Source organism: Polyodon spathula, chromosome 17 (genome assembly GCF_017654505.1).
Source record: "Polyodon spathula isolate WHYD16114869_AA chromosome 17, ASM1765450v1, whole genome shotgun sequence".
In the NCBI taxonomy this organism is placed as follows: domain Eukaryota; kingdom Metazoa; phylum Chordata; class Actinopteri; order Acipenseriformes; family Polyodontidae; genus Polyodon; species Polyodon spathula.
In genome coordinates, this window is record NC_054550.1 from 33,480,999 (window position 1) to 33,501,338 (window position 20,340).

General features: G+C 36.2%; 1 protein-coding gene and 1 long non-coding RNA gene across 2 annotated transcripts; both read right to left on the reverse strand.

The window, feature by feature from the left end:
* Nucleotides 1-8,827: 8,827 nt before the first annotated feature.
* On the reverse strand, nucleotides 8,828-13,015 carry LOC121330331. Its single transcript, XR_005951851.1, has 3 exons — nucleotides 12,430-13,015; nucleotides 11,679-11,727; nucleotides 8,828-9,438 (listed from the first exon to the last, which is right to left on the reverse strand). It is a non-coding gene; the product is annotated as an uncharacterized LOC121330331 (long non-coding RNA).
* A 4,009-nt stretch (nucleotides 13,016-17,024) lies between these two features.
* On the reverse strand, nucleotides 17,025-19,819 carry LOC121330378 (homeobox protein six1b-like). The gene is made up of 2 exons (XM_041276856.1): nucleotides 19,058-19,819; nucleotides 17,025-17,853 (listed from the first exon to the last, which is right to left on the reverse strand). Exons 1-2 carry the CDS (start codon nucleotides 19,615-19,617, stop codon nucleotides 17,559-17,561), a joined length of 855 nt encoding a protein of 284 aa, XP_041132790.1. The 5' UTR covers nucleotides 19,618-19,819; the 3' UTR covers nucleotides 17,025-17,558.
* Between the last annotated feature and the right edge of the window lie 521 nt (nucleotides 19,820-20,340).

Consider the following 20,340-nt stretch of genomic DNA (forward strand, 5'->3'; position numbering starts at 1 on the left):
AGTTGATTGTACACTGCTTCATGGTCTTACTGGATAAATTATAGTCATACTTATGATTCCTGGGTATTGCTTATGTTGGGGTTTGGGGTTAATCACTGTACTGAGTTACATCCCACAGATAAAAGCAATAGCATTGGAATCAAGGAGCAAAAGAAAACCCTAAACTCTCAACCGCTGGCTACATTTATAATGGAAATAGAGTTAGCACACTATGATGGTAGTGCCATTGTTCCATGAAAAAACCTTTGATAATATCTTATTTAGAGAAGGGTTTGCAACAAACTAAGTGGCGTGCGTGCCAGTGGCTGTCATTTAATGGTAATTAAGGAGAGGCGCTGTTAATATATTTCAGATACTTCCCATCATAAGAATGTACTATTAATTAAAAGTGCATTGTATTACAAATAAAATAACGTATTGGTCTGCATATATTATTGCACAATAATATGTCTCGAGTTGGTTTTGGGCAGTAATGCACACGTGGATAACCATTCCCAAACCAGTGAGATAATGATGCATTACTCATAACTGCTGAACTTGTACCAGCTGTAAGGCCTGTGCTATGGGAATTGGACAGGACTGCTGCTGAAGAGTGTTGCAGGCCTATAAATAAGGCAGGGTTTGAATTCCTGCAGCTTAAGCACCTTGAGTTTTTATGAGACTGCTTCCACATAATTGTAAACCTACTGAAACGCAGAAGGAAAGCCTTCGTTCAGGCTTGTTGTTATTTTTAGATTTTTTAAAATGTAATTTAATAGCATCTAAACTAGCAGTAAAGGGGAAGATCATTCTTAAAATAAGTGACCACAGAATTTACTACCGCTCCAAAAATGACTCATTAACTGTTTTGTCTATAAGACAGTACAGGCCTTATTTTATTTTGTGCATGCCCTTCATCTGCAATTCTTTATTACAGCAATATTAGGTTGAATTTCTTTTTAGTGCAATCTTTAGTAAACTAAATTAAAAAATAGTCTGATCCACTTCATACATACATACATACATACATACATACATACATACATACATACATACATACATACATACATACATACATGCATGCATGCATGCATACATACATACATACACATACATACATACATACATACATACATACATACATACATACATACATACATACATACATACATACATACATACATAAGATCAATAGATACAGGTCCAGATCGAAATATTTAAATCATTCAAATATAAACCTTCCCCGAGTTTTCTCATTTTCTTTTTACAGACAAAACAACCCTAAAGATATGAGCATGCACTGTTGGATTTTTGGTTTCTGTAACTCTGAGCGCTTTGTTAATCAGTGGCTATATTCCTATCCTCCATTGTTTAGACCCTACATTTTGTTTTCAACTCCCTATTTACTATATTTCTATTTCCAATAGTAAAACAGTTGCATTTTTGATAGTCTTTTGTTTTTCTAATGCTGTTTTAAATGGTTTTAATAAAACACATGTATTGTTTAACTTTAACCTGATAAGAAATAGAACAAGATAGTATACATTTTGGTCTTCTGCTTACAGGGGATACAAAATCAGCTTTTTAAAATTCGGCACTAGTTAATTTTCCCTGGTAAAAAAAAAAAAATCCTGCCCTGACTCTTCCCTTGATCACATTACTTCAGAGGGCCAACACACTGACACAGTGCTCTCTCGCCCTGCTGAAAGAACCCTACACAGTTTTCTTCATTCCTGTGAGGATTAAGTGCTCTGCAGCAGGGGGTGACTTACAGCACAAGTGAAACTTGATGACTTTCTGGACGCAAGTGGGTGCTTGAAAGAATAAACTGTGGAAAACCTGAACTGCTTCAGCCTTCTCTGCTGGGCCAAGGAGCAGGTGCAGTTTTTTTTTCATATGGCCCGAAAGGAATAATTATTTTGCTTGTATAACATGTTTGGATATTTTTTCAAATATGGGCAACGATTTCACTTAAACTGAAATAGAATCTTACAGAAGAAAACCCCTCCAAACATACCTGAGTGGCTTGTTATTAATCTCTGGCCAGAGATTATTCAAGGGCACTGCAACACTGCATGCATGATCGGGAAATATTGTATTTTTATAACATGTGCAATGTTTAGACCTTAATTAAAAAGCTCAATTTGGGGAAGGACTTTCCTTTATATCAAGCGCTGTATCTGCTTTGCAACGCAGCATCGTTTTGAACTGTGTCATTCCCCCTCCTTCTGGGGCTGGATTTGCTTGAATGCAAGATAAATTCCCAAATGAGATCTGATTTAAAAATAATAATAAAAAAAATCTCTTAGGTTTGAATACCAAAAAACACGTAACGGCCATAGTTAGTGCTACCACATTTTATCTTATAGCACAAAACTAAAATAAATGATCTCATAGCACAAAACAAAAAATAATGATATATTAGTATGTATTCTTCTCCTTTACCAGTAGATTTACACCTGTAACAAATAAGGACATTCCTCACCTTTACTGAAATGGATCTTATGTAGGTGAAAACAAAGAGTCGCTGCGGCAGCTGGATTCCAGTACTGTGTGTGGATAGACCATAGATAATATTTAAACACACGCAGAAGAATTCATTTCAGAGACTTGGAGACCACAGTGGCCTGGCTTTGACCACATGCTCTTCATCTCCAGTGATCATTTTCTTTATGACACCCCAGGCTGTGGGGAAACATGTCACAGTGCAAAGCTGAACTCTACTGCATCAATTTGTTTCAGTAGTGCTGCAGCTTACAAACATCTAGAGCTGGCACATGGCTGCAGTCTTCTGAGTTTAATATAGCAAAGCACAGGAGCAGTCTGACTTCATTAAAGGGATTCAGACCCATGCGACTGTAGTTAAGGAAGGATGAGCGAGGAGAAAAGACAAATAGTGTGCCGAAGACCCTTCCCCTTTTAAGGTGTTATTGTTTGCTTTTCCTCCTACTGGGATTTTCACTCAGTGCCTGTTGCCACCCAGTAACCTAATATTGTAACTATGCAGTCAGCCTTAAAAGAGGGCTTAAAAGTTCCTCACATATTGTGGAGAAAGTTCAATCTGCTTTACAGCCCTGAAGTGAAGCAAAATATTTATGTAAAGAATGTTCCAAGAAATTATAAAAGCATAACAAGGCAAAGATATTTAATGTATACAATAAAACCAACTGAATGTAATAAACAATTAGGTAATATACTGCATTCAAATACATCAAATGTCATTTGTTTTCTGCTGTTAAATGATAACAAAAGTTATCTAACTAACGTATTTATTGTTGTTGTTTACATTCACATTTTAAAAATCATTTTATTGCAGACACGGGGACAGGACAATTGCTTGTATTGTTTTTTCTACACAATGTTAGGAAATACACTGTTTCCATGTTTGAGTTTGTAACAAAAGGTTTACAGCAGGTAATATGCTGAAAAGGGAAGTTATGATAGCATGAAAGGATGCTGCATGTTGACTGTATAACACGCTGACTACAGCTGCTGCCCCTGCTTGCTGTGCAATCTTGTACATTTTTTGTAAACCCTGTCATGATTGTTTTGCAATATGCTGACCTGTACAATACTTTACAGTCCTTTTCCCTCTAAAGTTAATAACCCTCAACTCGTATCTCTTATACTGTGCATGAGATCCTTTGTTTTGTGCTGAAGAACCTTTCTGTTCTCTCTTTGTTCAACTTTAGCATATCCACATCTTTCAAGTGCTTTTGTCTGATAGCAATATCTGCAGTCCAAATTATAATAAGAAAGAACGGGAGAGAATGGATTTTAAACCCTTCCCTAGCACTCTTTTAACCATGTTCCTGTTTGATAGGGAATATTGTATTTAGACTAAAAGGCAATAACAATGGGTGGCAGCCAATGCAGATAGAAATATAAAAACAACCGTGACAGTGTTTAAAAATTAACACTGAACAGAACACAGGAGACTGACAGCAACAGTAACCGGGGAGAATGCTCTGTTAATCATGGGCTGTTTGCAGACACTTTACCGTTCACAGTAAGAGCAGAAGGTTAAGGGAAAGCTTGCTGAACACCTGTCTGCACAGTGCCTCTGTGCAGACAGTATTTCAGCTCCCTAACATATAGAAGCAGCAACATTTAAAAAAAAAGACAACTTGGACTGCCTGCTAGAAGATGGATGCTTACAAAGCAAACAGATCAAATGACAGGGACATTTTGAGCATCAGAAAGATAATGAATGTCATAATTAATCATGCACGCTATATGAAAAGGGGTTTCCTGTGCTGAACAGGTGGAGATTGTGTTGACTCATCCTTTTGTTGTCAGTGGATTAAACCATTTGGAGAAGTTAATGTCGTTTTCAAACCCGTTTTACATTAGCCCTGCTGCATTTTACATTAATCTCTTTATTTTTTAATTTAAGAACGTCACTCACCAGGATAAACCCAGTGAGATATACAAGTTACTGGAAATAAAATCAAATCATTTTTTTTTTTCTGTTTTAAATGTATTTATTTACTGAACCAACCGAGGCCTCATTTACAAAAGGTTCCTTGAAAACAATAAAAAAAGACAAGTGCAGTGTATAAAAAAATTATAAAAAGTACAAACAACACATTAAAAACATGTGCGGCTCAAACTTAATCAGCATCATATACAGATCTAAGAATAGTATAAACAATTCTGTGAATGTGGACTGATGGAGAAGAATTGTCAGCAGGTTCTAAGCAATACGAGCAAGCAATACGACCTTTAAAAAGATTATCAAATTCCACCTTCACACTTGGATGGAAACAATTGCACATCTTCGGGAATTAATATGAAAAAAATAGTTCTCCTGTATGTGTTGGAACCCTTGGAACAGCCAAATTAACACAGTCCTAATGGAGCTGCACACGACGCAAATCACGACTACAACAGAGGTTATGTGAAATGTTATATCAGTGCAACATCCTGTAATTTCTTGAAAAGTAGGTGTTGATTTTTCAAAAGTTGAAACAGTTCAATAAATAAATGTAACCCTCTACAGTGCATAGGGACCGGTGAACATGGCTGCTGTCATCATTAGTGTCCCTTTAGTTCTTTTCCCAAGCTTAGTCTGCATACTGCACAGAATTCCAATCAGGTTGCGGGATTGGTCCCTGTGAGACTGTGCTAATTAGTGTGAGTGCTGTTAGAATGCAGAGCATGCATACTATTATAAAGCCTAATTGATTACCCCTTTAACTGTCTCTGTTCTGCATGAATATTTAAAGAATATCATTGAAAGAACATCTCTGGCATGTGATTTAAAGAATATCATAATCAATTCTTGAAGACTACGATTTGCTATTTTTATTTTTTTATTTTATTTTGCTGGGATTTTTTTTTTTTGGACTTGAGAAATCATGTGCTATTGTGACCTTTCAACTCTCTCGATAACCCAGAACTACCAAACCTGGAAAAGTTGAGAGAGCTATTGGGTCTGGACCTCTTCGTTCTATTGTAACTGATTTTAGAAGGTTGATCCCCCCTGTAAGTTTTACTTACGTTAGTAGTACCCAGTTCCTAATTTTGAATTTCTTCACGTTCAGACATTCTTCCGGTGGAACGAATAACTTAAAAACACAAAAAACAAAAAAGGTGTGGTCACCAAAAAAACCCCCCCCCCCCCCCCCCCCCCCCCCCCCCCCCCCCACCCCCCCCCCCCCCCCCCCCCCCCCCCCCCCCCCCCCCAAAAAAAAAAAAAAAAAAAAAAAATTAACTGGGCCTGAAGTGGATAATTGACTTCAGTGACTTCAGCAGTGAAGAGGTTAAAAAGGCTTTGCTTGACAAACATGAATTTGTAAATCTTATATTGAGTTGAAAGGATTTTCCTCAATTGGGTTTGAATAGCCACACTTCATTGCAGCCTAACAAAAGCCAGTGTTACCGAATATGGAATGATACTCTGAAAAACGAGCTTCAGTAATCTCCATTTTAATCCCTACAAAAGGAAAGCAAAGAACAGACAAAAATGACGTGATTTTTGTGAAAAAGGTAATTCTATGGCTCTGGGTTTTTTTTTTTAGGACAGGCATTTCCAGTAAGTGCCGAGGAAGGGCTGCCAGCGTCCAGCTTCTCAATCTGATCTCTATTTTCCCTCTATCATCTCCAGGCTGAAAATAATCTGTGTGGATTCCTGTGAGCCTTTGTGTTTGCTTGGGGAGATGTTGGCGCACAAGGATCGCGTTACAACTTTCATTTCCTGAAATGTTTGAGGGAACATCCAGGGTTTTATCCACACATCAGGCAGAACCGGAGGCTCGGGTTTCAAGCCCTGTCACTCAGCTGTCACCAAAACAAACGGGCCTCTCAGCGATGGAGACTGTGAGAGCTACCTGCTCTTCATGACCCCCCGAAGCAGGTGATCACTCATGGGAAGAAGAGGTAGGATTAATTATATTGCTCTTCTCCATTTCCTCTTATTTTGGCTGACTCAGACCCTGTGTAAAGTCTGTCATAAAAAAAGAAACAACGTTAACCCCTTCTTTGCTGCCCAGAAGTCATTTCACTACCTAGAACTTAGAAAACCGACTGCCAGGTCACTTTTCAAGTGTATTGCTTTCCTCCCTTTAACGGAAGAACTCAGTGATCATATAGTATTTTATTGGCCATCCATTCCGGTTATTAACTTGATCTGTGTAAAATGTCAGAAATGTATTGGTGTATTGCTAAGGTGCAAAATGATATGATAAAATAAGCAGGTCTTAAAGTAAGAGCCTGCTCTTTTATAGACTAGGCTTTATTGCAAACCTCACAGCACTGAAATAATGAAGTACATAACAATGAAAAAATATATACATTACATTGATTTGCAGCTTATGAAAATAAAAATGAAAAATGTAAGTGAGCTATGGGTTGGACTATTGAGAAAGTCCTATGCTTACCTGTATTTCACATCTGAATCATTGTGAAGCTGAGATCCTGACCTTTGTCTCAGTGAGGTTTGGTTACTGCTGCAATGCCCTCAGTTTGCAGGGCTACCTGGGGCTAGCTGCTTTTGTAGAACTCTGGGCTCTGACTCGAACCTCATCCTCTCAACACATTTCCTTTGTTTTAGCTATGCTCCACTGGTCGCCAGTCAGTTTTTCTGTTATTCACCTACAAAGCTGTCAATGGCCTTGGGGTTTCTTATCTACAGGAAGTGCTGTCAATCAACACCTCCACATCGCTCCCAGCAGTGGTCCAGCCTGCCCCTGCTCAATACCCACAGTGGTCCAGCATTTCGCTGCAATGGCCCAAGGCTATGGAACTTAATTCCCAAAGACATACGTGATACGGACTCAGTGCACAAGTTCAAGAAGTCTACCCAGACTTTCTCTTGATTTTTGCACTCCCCTGGTTGTGTAAAGCACCCTGCCATAGTTTTACATTCAAGATGCTCTAAAAGTTGAATTGTGCTATATTGTATTTTATGTATTGGATATAGTCAAACATATTGCTTTTCTTCTGCAAATAACCCTAACTCTGGTAATTTTACTGTTACATTGTTACCACTTGCATATCTTTTGTTGCTTCTGTTCTTTTTTAAAAATCGATTTTAAATGCTGTTTTTAATTGTAGCAGTTTTACATTTGATTTACGATGCTGTTACCGTGTTACTATGGAGACCAATTTAACAAAGCTAATAGTTTATTAAAAGATTTGCCGGTGAAGGCATATTCACAAAACTTACACATGAAATAAAGTTTGAAAGAAACCAGGACCAGCATAAAAAAACAAGTTTCATGGCTGTCAAATTTAATAGAATTTATCAAAACAAATAAATACTATGAGTATTTATAGCTACACTATACTGGGGCTTCATGTGCAGTATCTATTTTAATCCAATGTTGCCAGCCTACCATTTCTACAGGTCTGTGACACTATTTGTTTATGGCATTTTGGGTGGAAAAGAGGATTACATTATGTCTATGAGACCACAGCATAATATTTCTTAATGATGGACTTTCATTATTCAAACATTACTTAATATGATGTTTTCCATCCATAAATTATTGTAAAATGTCACACACGTACAGAGTAAACTGCCAAAAAATAGCAATTTACCAATTTTAGGGCTGACTCCCAAGTTTGATCCCAATAAATAAAATAAACCCTTTGTTGGCTCTTTAGCTGGCTGCTCTCTAGACCTGAGTAAACTCTGCCAGTGGTTCATATGTATCCTCTATTTGTATAAGATTATTCTGTGGTGTACTCCCTTCCTTTGAGATGTGAAATAGAAGAAACACATATAACAATAATAACAAATAATCCCCTCCAGCCTCAATTTGAAGAATTCACATTCAGAGAAAGAAAACAAATCTAATATCCACAAAACCCCACAGTTCTGTTATTGTGGCTCGCCCAAAAACGCTGTTGTATAAATTGGAGCAATTTAAGTCAGGAATGCTGACTGTCTTGAACCACTGTTGGCGGTTTCCATCCGCAAAACACCCTTTATGTTTCAAATGCAAATGACAGATTCATTTTCCTGTGCCAGAAATCTGCGCAAGACCATATGTGGATTGCTGTATACTTAGTGACCTGTTTATAGTGGAGTCTAAAAAGGTCTGAGAAAAGGATCAGCTTTTCAAAACTTTTACTCCAGTGCAAAACAACTTGAAACACTCAACCCTAAATTCAGAAGTAAAACCATAAACTCCAAAGAAGACAAATGTTTCAGCTAGCGTCTTCATCAGTGTTATTCTGAAAAAAAAACAACTTCAAAATCAAAACCTCATTTTCAAAGCGTTTACTTGTCTCTTTTAAATTCCTACTTTTTGAAAGGAGAAAAACACCTGTTCATTTTTTTTTTTTTTTTTTACTAAAAGAGAACCAGAAATGAGGTCATATAATTCAAGGTATTCTCGACTTCTTTGTTGCTCAATGTTGTAAAATCAATGTGGAATTAAGTTCATTAAAGAATTGAAAACACACCCCAATTTTAACCTTTTGTGGGCCTATGTCGGACCAGGTACGACATTACAATTTTCCCTTTCCAGTCCGATGTCACACCCTGTCCGATAACATCAAAAGGATGTAAAGCACAGGTCTCTAGTAGTTTTTTCTCCAGAAAAAGCAGAGAAAATCTTTCAATGGCCGAGTGAGATAAGAGCCAAATTAAGCCAAAAGAAACAGCAATACAGATAGCCCCATGCATCACAGAGATAACACGGACACAAACAAAGGAGCAATGCATTACAGATATAATGTGTACTAACTGCTCATTCCACAAGTTCAGAATGCAATGTATTACGATTGGCAAGGATTCATGGTATGATTCATTGACAGTGATCCCAGAGGTTTCTTCCCCTTCAGGTTTTTTTTCCTTCCTCCTTCCCTCTTTCTACTGGGTCAGGTAGGTCCAGTTTTGGATACTGATGGCGTTCACTAGTCTATGTCTGGTGGTGGTACTGGTCAACATGTCATTCTGTCTTCTAGCTTCTGAGGCAGGAGTCAAGCTCAGGAATGAGGGAGGACAGCCTGTGTGTGAAGCGACACAAGAGCAAGCCTCAAAATCTGCTGAGCAATATAGTAGGTCTGTTTCTTTAGAGCTGTTGCTACAATCAACCCACAATCCTATTGGGTGGCACTCTAACTGGCATTCAGAAACTCAATCAAGAAAAACTGCCTTCTCCACCCAAAGCAGCAACACAGTAAGAGACTTCATAAACGTTCAACAGTTCTGGGGAACTAGGGCCAGCCTAGTTTATTCTTTAGCAAACAACTAATTAAAAGAAAAAAAGCAATATTGATTAATGACTGAGACTAGCTGATTTTCCGTTTCATCAATAAGCAGTTTAAAATAAATGAATAAATAAATAAGCACCCCTACATCCTCAGTATAATAACCTGCTATCTAAACTATAGGTATACAGGTAGGAACTACCACATAAACTCTATTACGAATTTGTATTTTTTAATGGAAGAATTAATTAGTTAAAATAACTCTGCTATTTCCTACCCATACCATGCTTCCTTTCAAAGCTTTGTGAATGGGGGCTTCTGTTTTGTGAACCTAGTTGAAAGAAAACAGCTAAGATCTTTTTGCTAGCTTGCAGCCTGCTAAATGCTTTGTGAAACTGGCCCCTGCTGTTTCAATAGTAGTTTCAAGTAACTTACTGTGACTATGTCTCGCAACTTGATCCTGCAAACAGAGTGGGTGTGAACAGCATTGCAGAGTCACCTCAATAATTTGATCCATCTTTATTTATTATACAGGTCTATCATCAGGTAAGCCTTGGTTTTGCCAACAGGTATTGTCTTGAGTTCAAGCTGTTATGACTGAATGCTATTCTTTTAGACAGGCCCTGCTCTTAGTAAAATCTAGTGGCACGCTACTTTAAAGAACACGGACACACTGATTATTTGGTATTGAAGTAAAACTACTGTAAATAAAGTCAAGTCTACCAATGCTAATGCTGTCGCTGTTGTCATAACAACCTAGAACCGTACTAATATAATGTTATATGAAATACCTAGTTTGACAGACTTTGACAGAACAATTGAGACACAGGAGTAGAAGCTTTTAAATACATCCCATTGTATGATGTTAATGTTAACTGTGTTTATATTTAAGACTGTATAATATATAGTATTAATCGAAAGTGACAGGATTAAAATTTTTGCTGATGGTGGCTAACCTGCAAGTAAAAAAAGAACAGAAATAGTTGAGCACTGCTCACTGCTGGTTGATTTCAGCTCTCTTTCTGCACTGTGCCAATCCAGCAAATGACATGCAAGTGTCGTTTAACTGATATTTTATTCTCTGTTATTCACAAGAATCTGAAGTGTCAAATCTGAAGGGAGGGTTTCATACTCCCTTTAAACTCCAGGGCTTGATTTTGTCAATGAAGATTTGAAAATTTTGACCATGTTTCCAAAAGTGGTAATTCCCCAAAATGTCCCTAAAGTTCACACAGAAGAACCGTCCAGTAAAAACAATGTTAGAAAATGCACCTCTTGAGAATTTTATTTTTTTTAAGAGAACCCATTAATTAAAGTTCGACTCACAGAGGGGAGTGGGTATGGTAATATTTGTTATTATATTTCAGTTTACATTTCCTTCATTAACATTAAAAAAAAAAAAAACTTTTAGTTATTCAGAATAGGAAATTGATGGAACCAGGAAATGTTGTGTAATACAAATACACAGCAGTTAACCATGAACCATCAGCCTACTACTGATTCAGTGTTATATATTCCACATATACCTTTTTCGATCAAATGATAATATATCTTTTTTATGTATTGTGACAGGCTTGATATTCATAATAAATGTCTTCAGGATAATGAAACAATAAAAATCAAAAGCCTGAATTATAAGGCACCACCATAGCTGTCTTTCATAACAGATCTAGCAGCGTTCTAATTTTGATTCCACCCAGGCCCTAGTCACTTTTTGAAATAAGACGGTGAGGAGAGAGGGATATGGAGCTTGCCTGCCAGTGTTATGTGTTCCGAAACATAACAACCGTTTTCATATGCAAAACGAATGGTCCTCGTTGTGCACCAAGTAGTTTGTCATGTTGCCAAAATAAATGCCAATTCGAATGGTACTCTAATCCTATGAATAGAGTACAGAATTCTATTTGTTTATCAAAAGACCACTTTTTTTCTATAACGTACCACATAAAGCCAGGCTTACTTGTTTGTATTAATAATTATCTGGGGTAGAGAGGATAAACAAAGAGATTGCAAATAAAATGAATTGCATTACTTACAACATTGGCTGAAAAGAACGATCGTATTTACAGGTGCTGTGGTTTTAACCTGTTTAACAAGGAAAAGGCATTGCAATTAAAATGGGCTAAATATACTGAGGTGAAACAAAAGGCAGACAAAGTGATATATTGTGCAAGCCTTATAGCTATTTAATAGTCCTCGCTATAGTATACTGCATAACACAAAAAAACAGTCTATAGATAAGAAGATCTGCAAATTACCAGTTGGCCTCTCATTTAAAGCAATGTATAATTGTGTTTTGTACATGTGCTTGATATGCAGATCACAGCCATGTCTATTTACGCTTATTTACAACACTGCTCTAAACACACCTCTAATATTATTTCATTTCATTTGTCTAATCCTTGCCCAAACCTTAACTGTAATCATTATTGACAGCTCTTACTGGGAAACTTGAATGTGCACAGTAGTGGTGGAAATAACTATTTCAGTGAAATCATACTGTTCTGGATAACCCAAATGTTCTTGGGGTTCTGTGCGGTAAGAGGCTACCTGACCAACACTGACCCAATGAGGCTCTATTTTGCTCTTTCATCTGTATGGATTTAATAAACCCATTCCCTGAAGAGTGCACTAGAAGATACTATAGGCCATGCAGTGACATCTGAAGGTATATAATCCCCATGGCTTATTTTGCAAGTTGTCTTCATTACTTCAAGAGGACAATGACAATAGCCTTAAAACTTTTGATATTATGAAACTTGAAAATAATTATAATCCTGCTTTTACCTTTGGGGGGTTTCAGGTCAAGGTTTTGTCAGAATAATACATCACTGGTAAGGGAATCTCTTCACTACCTTTTTTTTTTTTTAAATCCGAGTTTTAAAAGATCCTTTTGTTTCCAAGTCAGCCCATGGTTATAAATTCCAGTAATTATGTCAGATAATGTGTATCACGCCTCTGGCACATTGAGACATCAAACAGGTTCTAGTGAAAAGGAAACAGTATGAAATATCATTTTTGTGCCATTTGTCCTGAAGGGAGCTCCTACTTTCAAATAAACAAACAGACAGGATTTCAATAACCAAACCTACCTTTCAGCAATTTACCAGTGTTAAACAAAAGCATGTTTCTTTCCACAGCAAAGAGATACTTCTGGAAATGCGTTTAATGCTTGTGTTTATGTCAAATTGTTTGTAATATTTAAATGAACCCACTGAAGGAAACGAACAATGGTAAAGTATGTTATTTACTGGCCTTATCAAAAATGTTACATTAAGATAGCAGTATGTTTAATCTATATATCATTATAGCATTAATTATTTTTTGTTTTGCTTTTGTTAAGCCAAGAATGATTTAACAATAGAGTCTTGTGTTAAATACAACGTGAACCTTTCTTTCTGAATAATGATCAGTTTTATGAAACAACTAATCGATTTTTCTTTTTTAAATATAATGATATTATAGGGGCCTACAAATTTAGAGTGCAATGCATGTGTTCACAGCTACAATATTCTGCTTTGCTGATGGCATCTGAAGGAGAAATGAATGCCTTTGTCTGAATGTTAGATGAAAAGACCAGGGAGCATTTGTTTTTGAAGAAATGGCAATCTTAGCTGTGTGGAATAACAACATGCTTGTTGATCAACCTATATCCAGCCTGGATAGACAAAAGGTAAATTTTGTTTAGAGGACCAGCCTAGGAAATCCTTCTAATTTGACTAATTATTTCCTGTGGAAATCCCCGTATAGCAACTGCTAGGCGACTGATACAATCCTCTCTGATCCCTCAAGTTCTGTAGTCTAATAATATAATAATGAAAAGAAAAAAAAAATCTTCTGAGTTCCACCATTGTCCCCGGATCATCTCTCTGCCGCTGTGGGGAGATGGGAGATGTCATTTGAGGACTGCGTAGTGGGGAGCAGCTTATAGAACGACCACTGCAGCAGGGGACACATATACACTACCCATACTAAAACGATGTGAAAGTTTACACTTGCAAATTATATATATATATATATATATATATATATATATATATATATATATATATATATATATATATATATATATATATATTATATAGTGTAGGCTAAAGGTTTATTATTATGATTATTTTCTTCGCATAATACACACAAGGTTGAGCTGTATCTAAAACGAACGTTTTCTTTTCTTAACTATAAACGACAGACTGGGTGACTGAACTGCTGCAATGTAAACATGCCGAACTGGGATTAACAGGGTTGACGTGTTTAACGTTGTAATGTTTGTTTAACACAGTTACATAAAACTGCTGTTTTTGCCAGGCACATAATCATCATCATCATCATTATCATCATAATAATAATAATAATAATAATAATAATAATAATAATAATAATACAGTAAACATGTAAGTACTTTAGTTTTGGTAAGTTGTGTACGTTTTGTGTAATAAAAAACGAAATATGTTCAGAAGTTGTTGTTTCCTTGGTACTCCTTAAAGTTGTGTTTTATTGTACAAAAATAAACCTTAGAAAGCAATATCCGCAGTGACAAAACATCCATCCACTGGCCAAATTGCCGTCGGTATTCAATACCTCTTCATAGCCTACAGGTGTTACATAGTTAGAGGTCTGTTGTATCCTTTTGTTTACGTGTTGTGTTTGCGGTTGCCTACTTCAGGACACAGGCCTAAGTAAAACATCATCAAATATCAGCCGGTAATATAGTATAGCTGTAGTCATACAAAATGGGTTTGATTAAGGAAAACACAGATGGTACAGTGAATATAGTTAGATTATAGGAAACAAGATCTTGCTTTTTAGAGTAGTTTGTTTTCAGTTTTAATTTTTACAAAAAATGCTGCTAATTTAGCCCGGCGGAATATGCTTTGTGAATATGTAATCGTGTGTATTCACTGTTACTTAACACATAGCTGTGTAATTAATAGAATAAAACCAATGTTAGGCTAGTGAGTTATAATATAGCGAACGGGAGAGGTGTGTAAATTATCTGTGTATAATCCACATTTTGAAAATAGCTTACTTCCTTATAGGGAAACAAAATAATGAAGCCAAACTATAAGTTGCAACCCTGCTCAAAATAAGTTGTATTTTTTTCCATCTCGTTTTTAAAATGTGTATAAAATAAACTAACTGATGTTCCTGTATGATAGAGTTGGTGATGTAACACGTTCTTCGAAATCAGAGCCGTCAATGAAAGAGCGGCGAGGCACTCTTATATTATTAAATAAAATAACTCTCATCTTCAAACCGGTAGGAATTCACACTGTAAATACTTTATAACATCTGCTTTCTTATTCCACTGTGTAATGAAAAACGAATCTTAATGGTTTAAATAATGCACACAGACTGATCAGTGATATGCAGTCGCACTGTGGACAAATGTGTGTGTGTGTGTATATAGATATACACACACACACACACACACACACACACACACACACACACACACATATATATATATATATATATATATATATATATATATATATATATATATATATATATATATATATATATATATATATATATATATTATCAGCAATCAGCATTGACAATCCGCATTCTAACGCAGGCAGCAACTGGTTCGGATTATACGCCGGAAACCCTCGCGGACTAGCGGCCTTCTTGGGAGCGCGTGATGTAATAATCGTCAATACGACTACTCTCTACCCCTCTCAGCCCCTTACCCTGGGACATTACATAATCCCAATGTTAGACTGGTGTTTGTACTTTCTTATTAATTCAATGTTAATATTTGGACGAAGCATTTACCAAGGATGCGCGGTCGAAATGGTTCCTCTTCTTTTGCACGTATCCAATCTCAAGTTCGAATATAATAATAATAATAATAGTTATAATTAATAATAATACTAATATATTATTATGTGGAAAAGTTTAAAGTCATCATTTTCTTTTCTGTTTAAATATATATATATATATATAGATATGGATATATACTCAGTATATCTATATATATATTATACTAGATCAAAAAGATTTATAAGATCAAAAAGAGTGAAATATATTTAACAAATGGTTTTTTTGTAATTTTATGTATTGTATCCCCCATTAATATAGTCCTATCTAAATATTTTAGTGAAAGACAGATGTCGTGTAAAATGATATGGCTGACAATTATCTTTACATTCTGTGTTAGTATTCATGTCTTCTGAAAATATATTTGTATTCTGCTTAACATCAGCTTATTCGTGATCCGTGTTTGGAGGTCTATACTACACCCAGCCGCTGATAGATTCAAAAGTTAAGTGTGTAAAAACTCCAAGGCGAAATGGAGTCTGCGCTGTTTCGGCCGAGTACATTAAAAGTCAATGAAGAACTCAATGTTTGTGTTCGTTGTGAAGAAGAATTTATGAATGTTCCCATGTGAGAAACCCTCCTGCAGAGGGTGGCATTTCTCCATGGCCCAGAACCCAAAGAACAAACACTCTAAGAGCACAGAATAAACACTGTAACACAAACTTAATGATCCACAACGCCAACAAAGGGATTGGGATCTTCGGGGCTCAGCTGTGTATGAGCAAGGACAAAAAATTGCATTTTCAGGCCTTCTAAAAATGCCAAACGAGAATGTGTCGCCACGTGGTTTGACTGCAATGTACCTTTTGTGTTGTTTGTTTTTTTTATCCGTGCAACAAGACGAGCAAATAAATATCCCAACTATTTATGAAAATGTTGTTGTTGTTTTTTTTTTTTTTTTGCATCAGTAAAGTCACAACTAAAGAAGGCATATTTAATTAACTCATATAATTACTTTTAGTTATTTATAATTCACCACATATGCATCAGTTATGCAACCGTTTACTTTTTTTTTTATCACATTGTAAAATCGAACAAATGCCATGCTGAATAACTTTATAAATAGCTATACATGTATATTATTTACCTCGCTGAAAGCGCTTAGACCTAAATACTGATGCTCTTTTTCAAATGTTCACAAAAGCTTATAGCTGAACAATCGCTGAAACTTAAAAAGCAAGTGCAATTGGTAAATTAGGCCGCATTATAATTTTAAATTAATATCATCAGAAATTGATATTATATTTTCTTATAGATATTTGATAGCAATTTAATTTTCACGACACGTCTTCTTTGAAAATAACTGACTTTGTTTTTATATTTTTTTCCCATGCCATATAATGCAAGCATCTGCTATTGCGTCACCAAGAATTTAGATTTCCTTTTGTCTGTATTTAAAATGTAATTTGTATGTAGAATTTTTCAATCTGTATATTATTATTATTATTATTATTATTATTATTATTATTATTATTATTATTATTATTATTATATTCAGACACATACAAATAAACAAACCTGGGTAACTTGTATGTAAATAACACACGTGAAACAACGGCTGTCGACATAATCTTATTTTTATTTAAACTACTTGGAAACGTAAACACTATACTGAATATGAAAATGTAAACTTCAAGGAGTTCAAGCTATAGCATATCTCCAAGTGTCCTCATCGAGATTTTCCTTTGTATTCAACTCTCTGGAAAGAAACAGATATCTTCATAAATTAAGAAAAAAAAAAGTTCAGAGCCAAGAATGTTTAAATGAGATGAGTTTTTAAATTGCAAGTTAAGTTATAGTAACATCAGTACGGTGACAGTGCTGTCCTATTTTAAAACTGGCTATAGTTCTGCGCAGATCAACACGCCAGGATGTGACGAAGAGCATCAGATAAAGCCGCAGTGGTAATCTTTCGATTTGTTTAATGACTTGACAAAAGTCACTGCAGCGTTTTCTTCTGATTGTTTTGTAAGTACCATCGTGTGAAAGTCCACATCAGAAATCTTATATATTTATTTTTTATGTATATATATACAATGAAAGTGTCGTATCTCAGTCTCTCATAAAATAAAAAAAACAACAATATTTGTTGTTTAAGAGCCAAGATCCACAAGGCTAGAAGTTAGGGGTCCGAGAAGAGAGTCTTGGAGCTGGTGCGGATGTCCTTGAATGCTATGAACAGACTGAGAAGCGCTTAGACCGGCCAAGGGATAACTGGAGCCCACAGAGTGGTTCATGTTTCCCTGCAACAGTAAGACTGAGTTCTGATCAGGGCTCTGCGGGGGTGAAAACTCGTCTTCTGAGCTTGACATTAGAGATTTGCCCCCATCCAGTGGGGATAGCTGGTTCTGTTTGTTGTTGCCAGAGTTGTTGTTTTCACTGTTCTCCCTGGTGAAGAAAAATTAATAAATTAGAATTAAACTTTTTTTTCAGAAGTAATACAGACGCGTCTACTGTTTCTGGGTCTAGTTTTTTTGATGTAGTAAAACAAAACAAATCATTAGCCTAACCATGTTATGAAACAGAAAACAAAACATTTAATCAGGGGGGGGGGGGGGGGGGGGGGGGGGGGGGACAAAAATGTGGGGGGGGTAGATTTACACTATTCAGATACTCTTAAAATCAGCCCCTTATATTATTTTGTCACGGTAAACATGGTAACATTATTCTACCGAATGCGTCATGAATTGTCCTGATCTTGGCAAGCTATTATTCCTTGTTTATTTTTGTTGGTTTGTAATTATATTTGTTTTGCATCATGATTATGCTGCTTTATTTAATGTAGATGTATATTACCTATATCTATCAACCCTTGTATACCATAATTAAAATAGATAATGTAGCTTACAACTGGAAATTACAGAATCATTCGCTCGTGAAACAAATTACACACTGTAGGTTAAAATAATTATTAACAACCATAAGACCAGTGTAATTATAGTTATTATAAACATAAAAGTTTTTACTTTCGGGCTTGTAAAAAAATAAAAAATAAATTCGAAATAGCCTGCGGTTGAAAAATGTAATGTCCACTAAGCATAATGATAACTATGAATTATTCAGATGTGTTCGTATAATAACAATATTTAAGCGTACACTATTGGCTACAAATATTTATCTAATTCAATATAAATCTGAAGCAGGTTATTGTTTTGATGTTATTGTTTTGAGCTTACATTTTACAATATGCCTAGTCCATGTTTATGCACTGTATCAATGCTTGCTATAGAAAAATATTATTTCTCATTTTAGATAATAAAAATACCTTTTCAAGATTAGGTCTGAATCTAAATCTTGTGAAATGAACTTAAACGTTATTCTTGTAGTAGTCTACAAACAGCTCAAATGAACGAAGTCATACAGGTAGCATGCAACAAAACATAATCTTATCTGTCAAAGTTTTCATGAAACATTTTACAGCCTTCCTTGTATTAATAAAAACAAATAAAAACTAAACAAAACTGTACAGCGAACATTTCACAGTGGATAAACGACACGAGGCTCTAATAAAAAAAAAAAAAAAAAAAAAAAACCTTGTGAAATGTAGTGACCTATATAGTAAAATTGATCATGTAAGACAATAATTGCTCACCTTTCTTTAGCTTCTGCGGCTCTGTCCCTCTGTCTTCTATTTTTGAACCAGTTGCTGACTTGCGTTGTGGTGAGTCCCGTGGCCTCGGCTAATTCTCTCTTCTCCCGCGGAGACGGGTACGGGTTGTGGGTGTACCATTCCCTCAGTACGCCCCTGGATTTTTCCTTAAAGCAGTAGCTGGTTTCTTCCCCGTCCCAAATTGTCCGGGGCAAAGGGAATTTTCTTCGTACCCTGTATTTCCCGACTGCGCCCAGAGGTCTCCCTCTCAGTTTTTCAGCCTCGACGTAGTGCGCCTTCAGCCACAGCTGCTGGAGTTTGGGGTGGTTGTGTGGGGAAAATTGGTGGCTCTCTAGTAATTTGTACAACTCTCTGAAATTGCCACGGTGAAACGCTACCACCGCCTTAGCTTTCAGGACGCTTTCGTTCTTGTGTAGATGGTCACACGCGGGAAGGGACCACAGAAACCGTCCCAGTCTTTCCAAGTTCCCCCCTTGCTGGAGCACCTCACACACACAGGCCACTTGCTCCTGGGTAAAGCCGAATGAAGGCAGCATTGACATGGCGCTTTGAGGGCAGTAATTCTCACGGCGAAATAACACGTCCTCTGAAAAGAGGAATGTATATAAAAAGGCGGTTTATAATTATCTTCGAAAGTGTTTTTGGGTGTATATGAAATCCGGTTACAGTGACAGTATCCACCGCTGATGTTCTCTGGAGTTTTAGATGTTGATTGTTGGGACAATTTGTTCCTCTTCTAGTTATGTCAGCCTTAAAGAGTGAAGCCCGCTGAGCTGATTGGTTCCCCAGCCCTCCTATACCATTGCAGCAGATCAGAACAAACTTTGCAACTCTATTTCCTCTTGGGAGAAACGTCAGGCTGCGAAACACGACCCCTTTCAAGCGTTACCTGAGGGAACTGGCCATCTCAGTACAAATCAATTATTACAGACCTTTTAAAAACCCATTTCCACTGTACACCCCACCACACTCCGTCATTTTTTTCTGGTGAGCTAATATTTAATTACGCTAATTCTGATGATGAATAAATAATGAATTGATAAATGACCTTAGGTGTTTATTGTATTTTAATGCATTATTAATTATTACCCCTTGTTTAGAGACGCATTTCCTTTCGTAAAATGGAAAAGTAACACATCCCTTAAATATGATTTAAAAATAAACGTTTTTATGTTATCTTTGGCTAAGCCCTATAGTTGCAACACCTGAAGGAATTTTGTTTTAATTTCTGAATCACGAAACAAGTGTAATGACATAGCCTATAT

Bases quoted from the DNA above. Each gene is read 5' to 3' on its own strand.
- LOC121330378 (XM_041276856.1), bottom strand. From the start codon at position 19,617: ATGTCAATGCTGCCTTCATTCGGCTTTACCCAGGAGCAAGTGGCCTGT. The intron at 17,854-19,057 runs GTGAGCAATTAT...TTTCTTCACCAG, and splicing joins GCCGCAGAAGCTAAAGAAAG to GGAGAACAGTGAAAACAACA.